This window comes from Dendrobates tinctorius, unplaced genomic scaffold (genome assembly GCF_039654945.1).
Source record: "Dendrobates tinctorius isolate UK_male_01 unplaced genomic scaffold, ASM3965494v1 ptg000151l, whole genome shotgun sequence".
Taxonomy (NCBI): Eukaryota; Metazoa; Chordata; class Amphibia; order Anura; family Dendrobatidae; genus Dendrobates; species Dendrobates tinctorius.
In genome coordinates this window covers 12,395,306-12,407,932 of record NW_027361818.1, presented here as the reverse complement: position 1 = coordinate 12,407,932, position 12,627 = coordinate 12,395,306, and the positions used below count along the sequence as shown (strand labels likewise).

Here is a 12,627-nt window from a genome sequence, read left to right as displayed (position 1 = left end):
CTATAATATATCTAATTTTTCCTCTGAGCACCAGACTGGAGCAGTGAGCACCCCGTCACCTTCTAATACAATTAGATAAGAAGTTCAGCCTTATGTAAATGGAATAACCACCCTTTCCTACATGCATCTATAAATATATGTATGTACAATAAAGCTTCAGAGCATTGAAAGAATCGATCGCTGTCTCTGTGTACAGTTCTTTTCTTTCTGCTGAGCGCTCAAAGACTCTGTCTAATTAGGACAGGCTGCAGCACACACAAGGGTATATCTACCCAATCAAATTTCCACAACAGCTAGTGTGCGAGTGCTCGGAGCACGGTGGCAGAAGCATAGCCACCTGTGGGCGCTGACTCAAATACCCTAAAACTCATGCGTATCAAAGGAGGGGGTAATTTAATGAGTCATTCATCAGATTCATGCATCAATCATCACACATACCAACAACATTATGTGTCTATACTAGCGCATGGCCACGTGGCCATGTGAATCTTTTATAGCAGCGTCCTTCCAGGACCTTCCTAGTGGTCCAATGGGAGCAGCAATAGGACCTGAGCATGCGACCTCAGACCTCCAATGAGAGGACTTCCCATCGGCATGCTCAATGGACCGAAACAAGGACTTAGTCCCAGGAGCTGCTCACTGCTGGCTATTGCAGGTTACAATAGCTGAACCCTGATTACCAGCAGTAACCAAGCTAACAGCAGCAGACTGAGCAAGATGCCTAGAACAACGTCTTTGCTGAGCAGGAATCTCTGAGACTGCAGTGGACATGGCATGAGATTCCCTCAGTGCAGTGGGGGAAGCTTGATGCCTAACAGTAAGTACTTAGTGCAATATAATAGGAAGATTGCAATATTATAAGTGAATAAAAAATGTTAAAAAAAATATAGAGTGAGAGGAATTGTGTAAAAACAAGAAAATATGACATGTACTGAAAAAAATGCAGTCATTGAATCATCTCAACCATGATTTATTGTGAATATTCTGTCAAGAAAATCCAGAAGACAAATCTTCCGTTCCTCCTTTTCCCCATCTGGAAATACAGCAATCAACTAAGATAGACTCATAAATATGTCTGCTGCATTTAAGTATATCCTTAACATTGTCTTAACATTTGTTGAAGAGTTCTCCTGATCTCCTGATTCCTCAGACTGTAAATGATGGGATTCATCATTGGAGACACCACAATGTACAGCAGAGATAAGAACTTGTTTGTGCTCGATGATCTGTCATTGGATGGTGACATGTAAATCATGAAGAGCGTTCCATAGTAGAAGCATACAGTGGTGAGATGGGAGCCACATGTGGAGAAGGCTTTTGACAAGCCACTGGTGGAAGAAAGGATCATTATGACGAAGAAAATACTCAAATAGCTGATAAGAATTAATGCAAAAGGGATGACAGCTGCAATGATGGTTAATACATAGTCAACTAAAGTCAAGAGGTGAGTGTCAGAGGTAGTCAATTCAAAAAGTATGCTGAAGTCACAGAAGAAGTGGTCTATTGTGTTATTACGACAAAACTCCAGCTGCCAAACAAAAATCATCTCAAAGGAAAGGACAAAAATAAAAAACCAGGAGCCAAGAACCATCTTGAAGCAAACATGAGGTTGCATTATAGAATTGTAGCGCATTGGGCGACAAATGGCCAAGTACCGATCATAAGACATTACAGTGAGCAGAATAATTGGGATAAAACCAAATATAAATACCATATGGAGATGGAAGATGCAGCTCCTCACTGGCACCTCCTTCATGTCATATAGAATTACATTTAGCATCATGGGCACAATGGTCGTAGTGGAAATGATATCGGCTACAGCTAGATGCTTGAGAAAGTAGAACATTGGGGTATTGAGGTTGTGATTGGTGGAAACCAACACTATAATAAGGAGGTTTCCAGCCAGTATCATCAGGTAACAGAAGAGGAAAAGGATGAAGAGCAGAAATTTGTATTTATATAGACCTTTAAATCCAAGGAGCAGGAACTCTGTGACTTCAGTCTGGTTGACGTCGCACATTTTCTGAGAATACACTGGAAACAAAAGAAACTGACTGAAGTCTCTTTCTTGTAAGAAAGTGAATTATGTAAATAATGAAAGAATTAAAAGATCACAATAATCTATATGTAGAAAAAATGCCTCATACACAGACTATCGATGCTGATAAGCCCCACGTGAAGATGACCCTCGGAGTATTGTGCCATAAGTAGTGTTGAGCGATACCACCCGATATTGAAAAATATCGGATCGGATTGGATCGGCCGATATGAAAAAAGTATCGGGTATCGCCGATTCCGATCCCGGAAGTCCCATTCAAGTCAATGGAACAGAAATATCGGAATAAAAAAAAAAAACATTTCTTTCCTTGTAGGTTAATTCTACATGAAGAAAAACAACTAAGAATAATTTAGAATGTATTGGGGGAGGTGGAGGAGACATTAAAGGCATAGAGGTTTAGCCCAATCAAATGGAATAGCAGGAATAAATTTTTTTTTAAATATGTTCGGAGTTACAAAGATATTGACTATGTTAACCTTTTGTATATTTTGTTAGATATGTATATTTCACTACTTCCATGCTCTTCACCTTCTTTTTTACTTCTCCAACACTTTCTCCTTCATCATCCTCAGCAGCAGCATCTTTTTCATCAACTTCTTCACCTTATTAATCTTCTTCTTCTTCTTCACCTTCTTCCTATTATTCTTTTCTTTTACATTCTTCATATTCTTCTTATTCAACTATTATTGTTCCTCACATTATACTTCTTCATCTTCTTCCTATTCTTCTTCATCATCATATTCTTATTTGTGACAGGCATTCCTGTAGTTGTTATCTATAAAAGTTTGAAGATTACACCTTCCGTTCTGCCTGTCACAAAAGATTTACAACAGGATTTGTCCGCGTTCAGTTTGGCCTGCAGCAGCAGGCATTTTCCACGGGCACCACGAGGAGGAACGGACTCACCCCCATACACTGCTTAGTCTTCTTCTGCTTAGAATTTAGATAATATCTTTTGCTCTGATTTTTAGTCTTATGCTTAATGTTCTTCTGCTTTTGGTCCTTCTGCTTTTTGTTCTTCTGCTTCTTGGTCTTCTGTCTCTTGTTGCTCTGCATCTTGGTGGTTGTCTTCATGTTCTTTGTCATCTTGGTCATCTTCTTCAGGGTCATCTTTTTGGTCTTCAGGTTTGTCGTCTTCAGGGTCGTCGTCAGGGAGATCCAGAGTGAGAACCAAAAACCATTTCCACAAGCTTGAACTTTGAAAAGTAGCAGAAGGTACAAGAAGGCTGAGGAACTGCCGAGAACCAGCTGATGGTACTGGAACCCGGAAGGGCAGCAGAAGGAACAAGAGCCAATGGCGCAACCGTGGACCAGCAGACGGTGCTGGAACACAGATACTAAGCAGGAGGTACCTGTGCTACAAAGCACTACCATGGACCAGCAGACGTTGCTGGAACTCGGATACCGAGAAGGAGGCACCAAGGCCAAATGCACTGCCGGGAACCAGCTGACGGTGCTGGAACCTGGATGGGTAGCAGAAGCTACAAGAGTCAATGGAACTACCGAGAACCAGCTGATGGTGCTGGTACCCAGAGTGGCAGCAGAAGGAACAGGAGCCAATGGCACAACCGTGGACCAGCTGACGTGCTGGAACACGGTTACTAAGCAGGAGGTACCTGTGCTACAAAGCACTACCAAGGACCAGCAGACGTTGATGGAACTCGGATACTGAGAAGGAGGCACCTAGGCCAAAGGCACTGCCGAGAACCAGCTGACGGTGCTGGAACCCGGATGGGTAGCAGAAAATACCCCTGAAAAACAACGTTGCAAGGCCGCGAGCCGGCCGCAGTTACCGAAACCCACAGTCCTACAAGGGGTGCTTGTCCTATTGGCACTACGGAACCAGCCTTTATTACCAGAACTCACAGCCCACATAGGAAGCACCTAAACTGCAGGCACCATAGACTCGGCTAACCCGACCGCAACACGACAGGACTATGTATTGGTGGCAAAGTGATGTTGACACGACTCGGAAACAGCAAGCGTGCTGGAACCAGGTTGGGCAGGAGGGAGTACCAGTGCCAAAGACACTGCCGAGGACCAGCTGACAGTGCTGGAACCTGGATGGGTAGCAGAAGCTACAAGAGTCAATGGAACTACCGAGAACCAGCTGACGATGCTGGTACCCAGAGTGGCAGCAGAATTAACAAGAGCCAATGGCACAACTGTGGACCAGCTGACGGTGCTGGAACACAGTTACTAAGCAGGAGGTACCTGTGCTACAAAGCACTACCAAGGACCAGCAGACGTTGATGGAACTCGGATACCGAGAAGGAGGCACCTAGGCCAAAGGCACTGCCGAGAACCAGCTGACGGTGCTGGAACCCGGATGGGTAGCAGAAGCTACCCCTGAAAAACAACGTTGCAAGGCCGCGAGCCGGCCGCAGTTACCGAAACCCACAGTCCTACAGGGGGTGCTTGTCCTATTGGCACTACGGAACCAGCCTTTATTACCAGAACCCGCAGCCCACATAGGAAGCACCTAAACTGCAGGCACCATAGACTCGGCTAACCCGACCGCAACACAACAGGACTATGTATTGGTGGCAAAGTGACATTGACAATCCCCGGAAACAGCAGGCGTGCTGGAACCAGGCTGGGCAGGAGGGAGTACCCATGCCAAAGACACTTCTGAGCAGCAACTGGCAATGTTGGAGCCCAGGGTCAATCATGCAGCAGGCTGAGGCCTACTTGGAGCGAGTAGAAAGTAAGATGTAGTGTGATTTTGGAGGCAGCAGGAGACTTTGTCGTCCACACAGCAGGGGAGGAGCTGGCGTTACTGAACCCCACTAACACCAGAGCATGTGTTTTTCTCTGTGCAGACGGCACTTCCGAGCAACAACTGGCTGTGTTGAAGCCCAGGATCAATCATTGAGCAGGCTGAGGCCTACTTGAAGCAAGTTTTATATCGGTTGTACACTACTACTAGTAATGGAAATGTGGACAGAGCAGGAGACATTGCCGGACACACATCAGGGGATCAACTGATGTGACTGAGCCCCAGTAACACAGGAACAAGTGTGGATTGTGCAGCCGCCACTTCAGAGCAGCAGCTGGCGAGGTTGGAGGCCAGGGGAAATACTAGAGACAGTGAAGCCAGAGGCCTAAGTGGAGCGCGATTAAAAATCAGTAGTAGTGTGAATGTGTAGGCAGCAGGAGACTTTGCCATCCACACAGCAGGGGAGCAGCTGGCGTTACTGAACCCCACTGTCACAGGAGCTAGTGTTTCTCTCTGTGCGGACAGCACTTCCAAGCAACACCTGGCTGTGTTGAAGCCCAGGATCAATCATGGAGCAGGCTGAGGCCTACTTGGAGCGAGTAGAAAATAAGATTTAGTGTGATTTTGGAGACAGCAGGAGACTTTGTCATCAACACAGCAGGGGAACAGCTGACGTTACTGAACCCCGCTCACACAGGAGCTAGTGTGTTTTTCTCTGTGAAGGTGGCACTTCTGAACACCAACTGGCGTTCTTGGAGCCCTGGATCAAGCATGGAGCAGGCTGAAGCCTGATGGTTTGTGAATGTGGAGGCAGCAGGAGACTTTGTCGTCCACACAGCAGGGGAACAGCTGACGTTACTGAACCCCACTAACACAGGAGCTAGTGTGTTTTTCTTTGTGAAGACGGCACTTCTGAACACCAACTGGTGTTGTTGGAGCCCAGGATCAAGCATGGAGCAGGCTGAGGCCTGATGGTTTGTGAATGTGGAGGCAGCAGGAGACTTTGTCGTCCACACAGCAGGGGAACAGCTGACGTTACTCAACCCCACTAACACAGGAGCTAGTGTGTTTTTCTCTGTGAAGACGACACTTCTGAACACCAACTGGCGTTGTTGGAGCCCAGGATCAAGCATGGAGCAGGTTGAAGCCTGATGGCTTTTGAAAGTGGAGGCAGCAGGAGACATTGTCGTCCACACAGCAGGGGAACAGCAGACGTTATTGAACCCCACTAACACAGGAGCTAGTGTTTTTCTCTGTGCGGACAGCACTTCCGAGCGACAACTGGCTATGTTGAAGCCCAGGATCAACCATGCAGCAGGCGGAGGCCAACTTGCAGCAAGTTTTATATAGCTTGTAGGCTACTACTGATTGTAACCATGCTCCACTATGGCCTCTGGCTCCACTGTCTCTAGTATTTCCCCTGGCCTCCAACCCCGCCAGTTACTGCTCTGAAATTGGGTCTGCACAATCCACACTTGTTCCTGTATTCCTGGGGCTCAGTCACGTCAGCCAATGCATACTGGCTTAGCTCTGGCCATGTATCCAGCTTTGAGACCCAAAACTTGAAGGGGGAAGAGCCATCTGGGAGTACACTGACAGGGCAAGACATGTAGTCTGTCACCATCTGACGGAAATGTTGCCTCCTGCTGACTGGAGCCATCTGTGATGGTGTAGACATTTGTGGTGGACACACAAAACTTTGCCACATTTGGGCCATAGTGGTCTTGCCTTGTGCTGAGGCGCTGCCTCTGCTCCCTCTTTGTGCCAAGCATCCTCCACTGCCTCGACGCACAGAGCTGCTTTGTAAAGCACTAGCAGCACTGCTGTCGGTTGGAATGGAGAACATGATGGACTGCACCAGTGTGTCTTGGTACTCCTGCAGTTTACGCTTCCGGTTCAACGGTGGTATGAGGCTTTGTAAGTTGTCCCGGTAGCGAGGATCAAGAGGGTGTACACCCAATAATCAGTCGTACTGAGAATGTGGGCGATGCGGCGGTCATTTCTCAGGCACTGCAGCATGAAATCAACCATGTGCTGCAGACTCCCAACTGCCAAAGAAACGCTGTCCCCTGTTTGAGTCGTCATCTCTGCCTGCTCTGCAACACCCCACCCTCGCTGTACATACTGACTAGAGCATTGCGTACCTCCCTCCGCTGGAGAGATGTCTTCCTCCTCCATTGACTCTTCCTCATCCTCCTCACAAAGTGTCCCCTGCCTAGGCCTTTGTGAGGAACCACGTAGCGCAGACTGTCCAGAAGCTGATGGCATTTGTGACTCCTCATCCTCCACCTCTTCCAAAACCTCCTCCCTTAGTGCTTGCAGTGTTTTTTGAAGCAGGCAGATAAGGGGGACAGTCATGCTGACTAGTGCATCATCTGCACTCACCATCTGCATGGAATCATCGAAGGCACGCAAAACAAGGCAGATGTCCATAGAGGCCCACTCAGTGGTGCTGAAGTGTGACCGGCGCACAGTGCGACTTGTTTGCGCCTGATGCAGCTGGTACTCCATGACTGCTGCCTGCTGCACACACAACCACTCCAACATATGTAACACTGAATTCCACATGGTGGGTAGGTCACATATGATGCGAAGTTCCGGAAGGCGTAATCGGCGCTGCAGAGCAGCAAGGCGCGATCTTGCCATGCTGGAACGCCGCAAGTGAGCGCACTCTATGCGGACCTTGTGCAGCAGTGCATCAAGATCCGGATAGTCCCTCAGAAAGCTCTGCACGACCAAGTTGTACCCGGCTCCACAACATTGACCTCATGGGCAGTGAGGGAAAGTTATCGTCCCTGTCCATGGTTACTGGTCCACGCATCGGTGGTCAGGTGGACATTGCTACTGTGGGCGTTTAGTAGCGCATGTTTTATTTTTCCCTCCACATGTTTTTGCAGGGCAGAGACGGCTTGCCTGCTGAAATAAAAGCGGCTGGGCATGGTGTATTGTGGGACTGCCAATGCCATGGAGTTCCGGAAGGTGTCAGTCTCCACCAGCCTGAATGAGAGCATTTCAAGGGCCAGTAGTTTGGCAATGCCAGCATTCAGAACCTGTGCTCGGGGATGGTTTGCCGAGTATGGCCGCCTTTTATCCCATGCCTGTGCTACTGATGGTTGTAGAGTGGCCTGGGAGGGTGAGGATGACTGGAAACGTGGTGCTGTGGGTGGAATGTCACTTGGTCTCTGGACAACAGTACCCGAGGTTCTTCCTTGGCGATCCTGTGAGGAAGCCGAACCAGCTGTGTGTGAGCTGGAGGAAGAGGCCCCAACACGAGCTGAAGAGGTGGTAGGTGGTGCTGTATGTTGGCCTATGTCTTCAGTGTGTCTGTGTAACTCCACCTCGTGCTTGGTCCGCACATGTTTCCACATATTTGTGGTATTGAGGTTGCTGACATTTTTCCCTATTTTAACGTTCTGATGACACAGCTTGCATTTGACAAAGCAAATGTCATCTGCAACTGTGTCAAAAAAGGACCACGCACTGCAAGTCTTGGGAGCGCCCGTTTTGGCTTTTGAAAGAGGAATGCTCCTAACGGGTGCCAAAGTGGAGGCTACAGGCAACCAAGTCTGCCCCCTCCCTCTCCCTCCTGTTTTGGCCGTTCGGGGAATCTCTTCCTCAGAGCTGCTCCCACCACCTTCCTGTTCCTCACGCCATGATGGGTCAAGGACCTCATCATCTACACTCCCCTCTTCAAACACCTGCTTCTCCTGGGTTGTCTCGCCAGCACCGTACTCACCAGAAAGTGGCACCTGAGTCTCGTCATCATCTGATGTGTACTGAGGTGTGCTGACCATAGGCACTGGCCCACCCGCTTCTTCAGATTCAGAGGGACAAAGAAGTTGCGCATCACTGCATACTCCCTCTTCTTCACATTCTTGAATGCTGCTTAGCTGGCCCCTTCTTTCCAAGAAAACAGATTCAGAGAACAGAAGTAGAGACTGTGATGGCTCCTGTCCAGGGCTCTAAATGCCTGGGCACTTTGGCAGGTGGTGAAGAGACAGATGGTTGCTCTTCAGTGCTCTGGCCCTGAGAGGACATGGAAGTCATTGAAGTCGATGCGTTAGCTGCCATCCATCCAACAACGGCTTCAATTTGTTCCTCCCGCAGCAGTGGGGTACGGCAAGGTCCTACAAAGCTGCGCATAAAGGACTGTTGCCTGCTAAAACTAAGGGATGCTGACTCACTGGTGCCAGCAGCAGGCACAGAATCCCCACGTCCTCTCCCTGCAGAATCCCCACGTCCTCTCCCTGCTGAAGCTCCACGCCCACACCCACGTGCCTTACTCCCTGCCTTCTTCATCTTGGTAGACTGATAAAGATAGGCAGAAAAGTACAAAGGGGGGGCTTAGTGTGCTTATTCCTATACAGCTGGTAACAGGTAAAAGAAACACTAATTTTATGAAGTGTGTGTGTGGACTACACTTTAATAGGAGCTAATGTGGCCTACACAACTGTGAAATGGAGTGTTTGGTGAACTTTATTTATTTATTTTTTTCAGATAAACTAAAAGGAGGTGACCAAAGATTTGAAAGCGATAGTATCACTAACTTTTTGGAGCTATTACAATGCAGGAAGGTAACCTACAATGCAAAAGATGAGGCTCCAAAAAATAGGGTAATACTAATCTGGCTGCAGATGAAGGGCACAAGCCAGAAAAAAGGCTCCTCTATCTACTCCTATATAGTGTTTGCAACCAACCAATATATATGGATACGGATGGATGCACACTAATAGGAGAATGAAAAATGAGCTGCAATAAAAGAAAAATATGTGTGAGGCAGTGACGCACGCTGAGCGGCCTACAACCAGATATAGCTGCAGGACACACTACTCAGCATGAGCTGCACTCACACACAGTCAGAGACCTCTCAGACAGCCGTGAACAGTGCATATAAGTGGGCACTAGCACTGAAAGGCTGCAGAGAGGGTCTGCTGTCTACTCCTATAGTGTTTGCAACCACCGTATATGGATACGGATGGATGCACACTAATAGGAGAATAAAAAATGAGCTGCAATAAAAGAAAAATATGTGTGAGGCAGTGACGCATGCTGAGCGGCCTACAACCAGACGTAGCTGCAGGACACACTACTCAGTGTGAGCTGCACTCACACACAGAGACCTCTCAGACAGCCGTGAACAGTGCAGCAAACTGGGCACTAGCACTGAAAGGCTGCAGAGAGGCTCCGCTGTCTACTCCTATAGTGTTTGCAACCAACGTATATGGATAAGAATGGATGCACAGTGCACACTAATAGGAGAATGAAAAATGAGCAGCAAAAAATGAAAAATATGTATGAGGCAGTGACATGCTGAGCGTCCTACAACCAGACGTAGCTGCAGGACACACTATTCAGCGTGAGCTGCACTCACACAGACCTTGCAGACAGCTGTGAACACTGCTGCAAGGCAAAAGAAAGCTACACTTATTGAGGATGTAGCCTGGGTAAAGCACAATGTGATTTGTAAAATCGCTATCTCTAACTGTCCCTCACAGTCTTGAACAGCAGCCTGTCCCTAACTGAATTCACAGCAGAGTGAACCAGAAAAGGTGGCTGCGGTGGCTTTTATAGTGCATCATGACATCATTTCAGCAGCCAATCACAGCCATGCCTAACAGGATGTGCCCACACTTCTGAGGATTGTCATTGGCTGAATCAAATCAAACTGGCTCATAGCATTATGGGAACTTCCGATTCCGGTATTCGATATGATAAAAGTATCGGAACTCAGTATCGAAATTCAGATACAGTGAATATCGGCCGATACCCGATACTTGCGGTATCGAAATGCTCGACACTAGTCATAAGACTATGGCAGTCTTGAAATTGTAATTTTGAAAGTCAGTTACCAAGTGGCTGTGACCGTGTGACACTTGGGTGATACTGTGACTAAACTCATGAGTGAATTGTTGTCACGTATGCAGTAATTTAGGCATCATGAAATATTCCTCCCATTTCATATAAAGTAAGAGAACTTAATAAATCATCTAATTTTATATTTCATAAATAATAAATGAGGTTATCGGACACTTAAACATTGATGACTAAAGATGATTAAATCATTAAAAATGTGATTTCGCCTTTTTGCAAGGATTTTCCAAGGAATTTCCATTCTTTGAGATGTTATTTATATTTAATATCCCTTTTAATACTCTAGGATCTCTAGACTGCAGAACATAATAGAAGTAATATGTAAAAAATAAAAAATGAATTCTTATCCTCACCTCTACAGTCCCTTCTTTCCTCACGGTCACCCGTCCAGTCCTTGTCGCATCTTCTGCTCCTGTAGAGAGAGCTACAATCCTCAGGGCTCTAACACATGAGCGGGGAATTCCAGCTCTGATGAAGCCTGGGAGGATTCTGCACAAAATAAAAAAGGTAATAAAATCTTGACATTCGCCCTGACTTTGCGCATACATTCCCAGACCCATATCAGGCCTCATCAGAGCCGGACGTTCCAGCTCAGTGTGAAAGGTCCAAGGATATTAGTACAAGCAGCCGAAATATGAAGATGATGTGACAGGGACCAGACAGGTTACAATGAGGAGCAAAGGGGTCAGAGACATGAGCCGTAAGGAGAGTAAAAGAATATCAACATTTTTTTCTTTTTAAAGGCCCTTAAAGTTCCAAACAATGGCTGCAATCCTAATATTATAATTTCATACTTTATAACATGTGTTCTTGGAAACTTAAAGATTGATGACTCGGCATGAGTGGATTAGGCAAGATTCAAATTCACCTACCTATGCAAATTTTCCAGGTAAATTGGATTTGCAGAGACGTTTTTCTGGGCAATACAAAAGAAATCCTGAAAACACGACCTATTGGTGGCTCTTGAGGACCGGAGTTGAGGAACACTGTTCTAGGTTATAGAAATGTTTCTGCCTGATTCTAAATTTACAACTTTTAAAATGTCATTACATTTTTGAACAAATTTAATCTAATCCCTCCTTGAAGTGGTTTTATATGCGACAGATATTTTGTAAAATGTTTGCTTCATTTTTTGAAACATACCAGTGTTTGAGTTAAAAAGTTGCATAAAAAGGTGAAAGAAAAAACCTAAAGATGAAATTCATGAACTGCATACTCCATTTTGAAGAATTTCTCACAAAAAAACTGTAACAAAAACCTCAAGAAAAAAAAACAGAACAGTGAAATTAAAAAAGCAAATGATGAATTGGACCAGGAGGCAGTAGCAATTACAAGAAGTAATGGGCGTCATCTGTTCCTTAGATGGAAAACTCCCTTAATGACAAGTATAATTTTAATCACCCTATCAATGTTCTTCTTACCCAGAAGACCCACAATAATGCCATACAAGAGCTGTATAATATGGATGTATGAGGGCAGCTTAAGTCATCATTTTGTGGCTCTAATTCATGACGGATTCTACAATTCTTCTGCCAGGAACAGTAGACAAATCTCCGGTAGTATACTCACAATGAATTCCGGACTGGAGCAGAGTTGAGGATACAACAGTAACGTATTCATCTCAGTGATCTCTTCTCAGCACAGATCCGGCACATATGAGGCCACCAGTGATATGTTCTTCGCTTTTTATGCTTTATTTTTCATATCAATAATATCCCCAGGATGACACCAGGGGGAATAAGAAGGATGGGAAGGGATTTCTTAAATAAGCAATCGAGAAACAAAACATTGTGTTCCTGTAATTATCTCCGGAAACTAAAATATCACAGTCATGGGACATTGATAACTACAGATGAAATTGTCATCTCATTATATTTACAGAGAAAGGAAATAAAGAACCCCCAGATACTTTTCAATTATATTGTACCTTATTCTTACCTATCAAAAATTCAATGACTAAAATATAAACATTTAAGTC

At 45.8% G+C, this 12,627-nt stretch overlaps 1 protein-coding gene across 1 annotated transcript; it reads right to left on the bottom strand.

Annotated features, from left to right (window-relative positions):
• Positions 1-749: 749 nt before the first annotated feature.
• LOC141049986 (olfactory receptor 7C1-like) lies at positions 750-2,020 on the bottom strand. The gene has a single exon (XM_073546823.1). The coding sequence runs from the start codon at positions 2,018-2,020 to the stop codon at positions 1,097-1,099; it is 924 nt and encodes a 307-aa protein (XP_073402924.1). The 3' UTR covers positions 750-1,096.
• Positions 2,021-12,627: the final 10,607 nt, after the last annotated feature.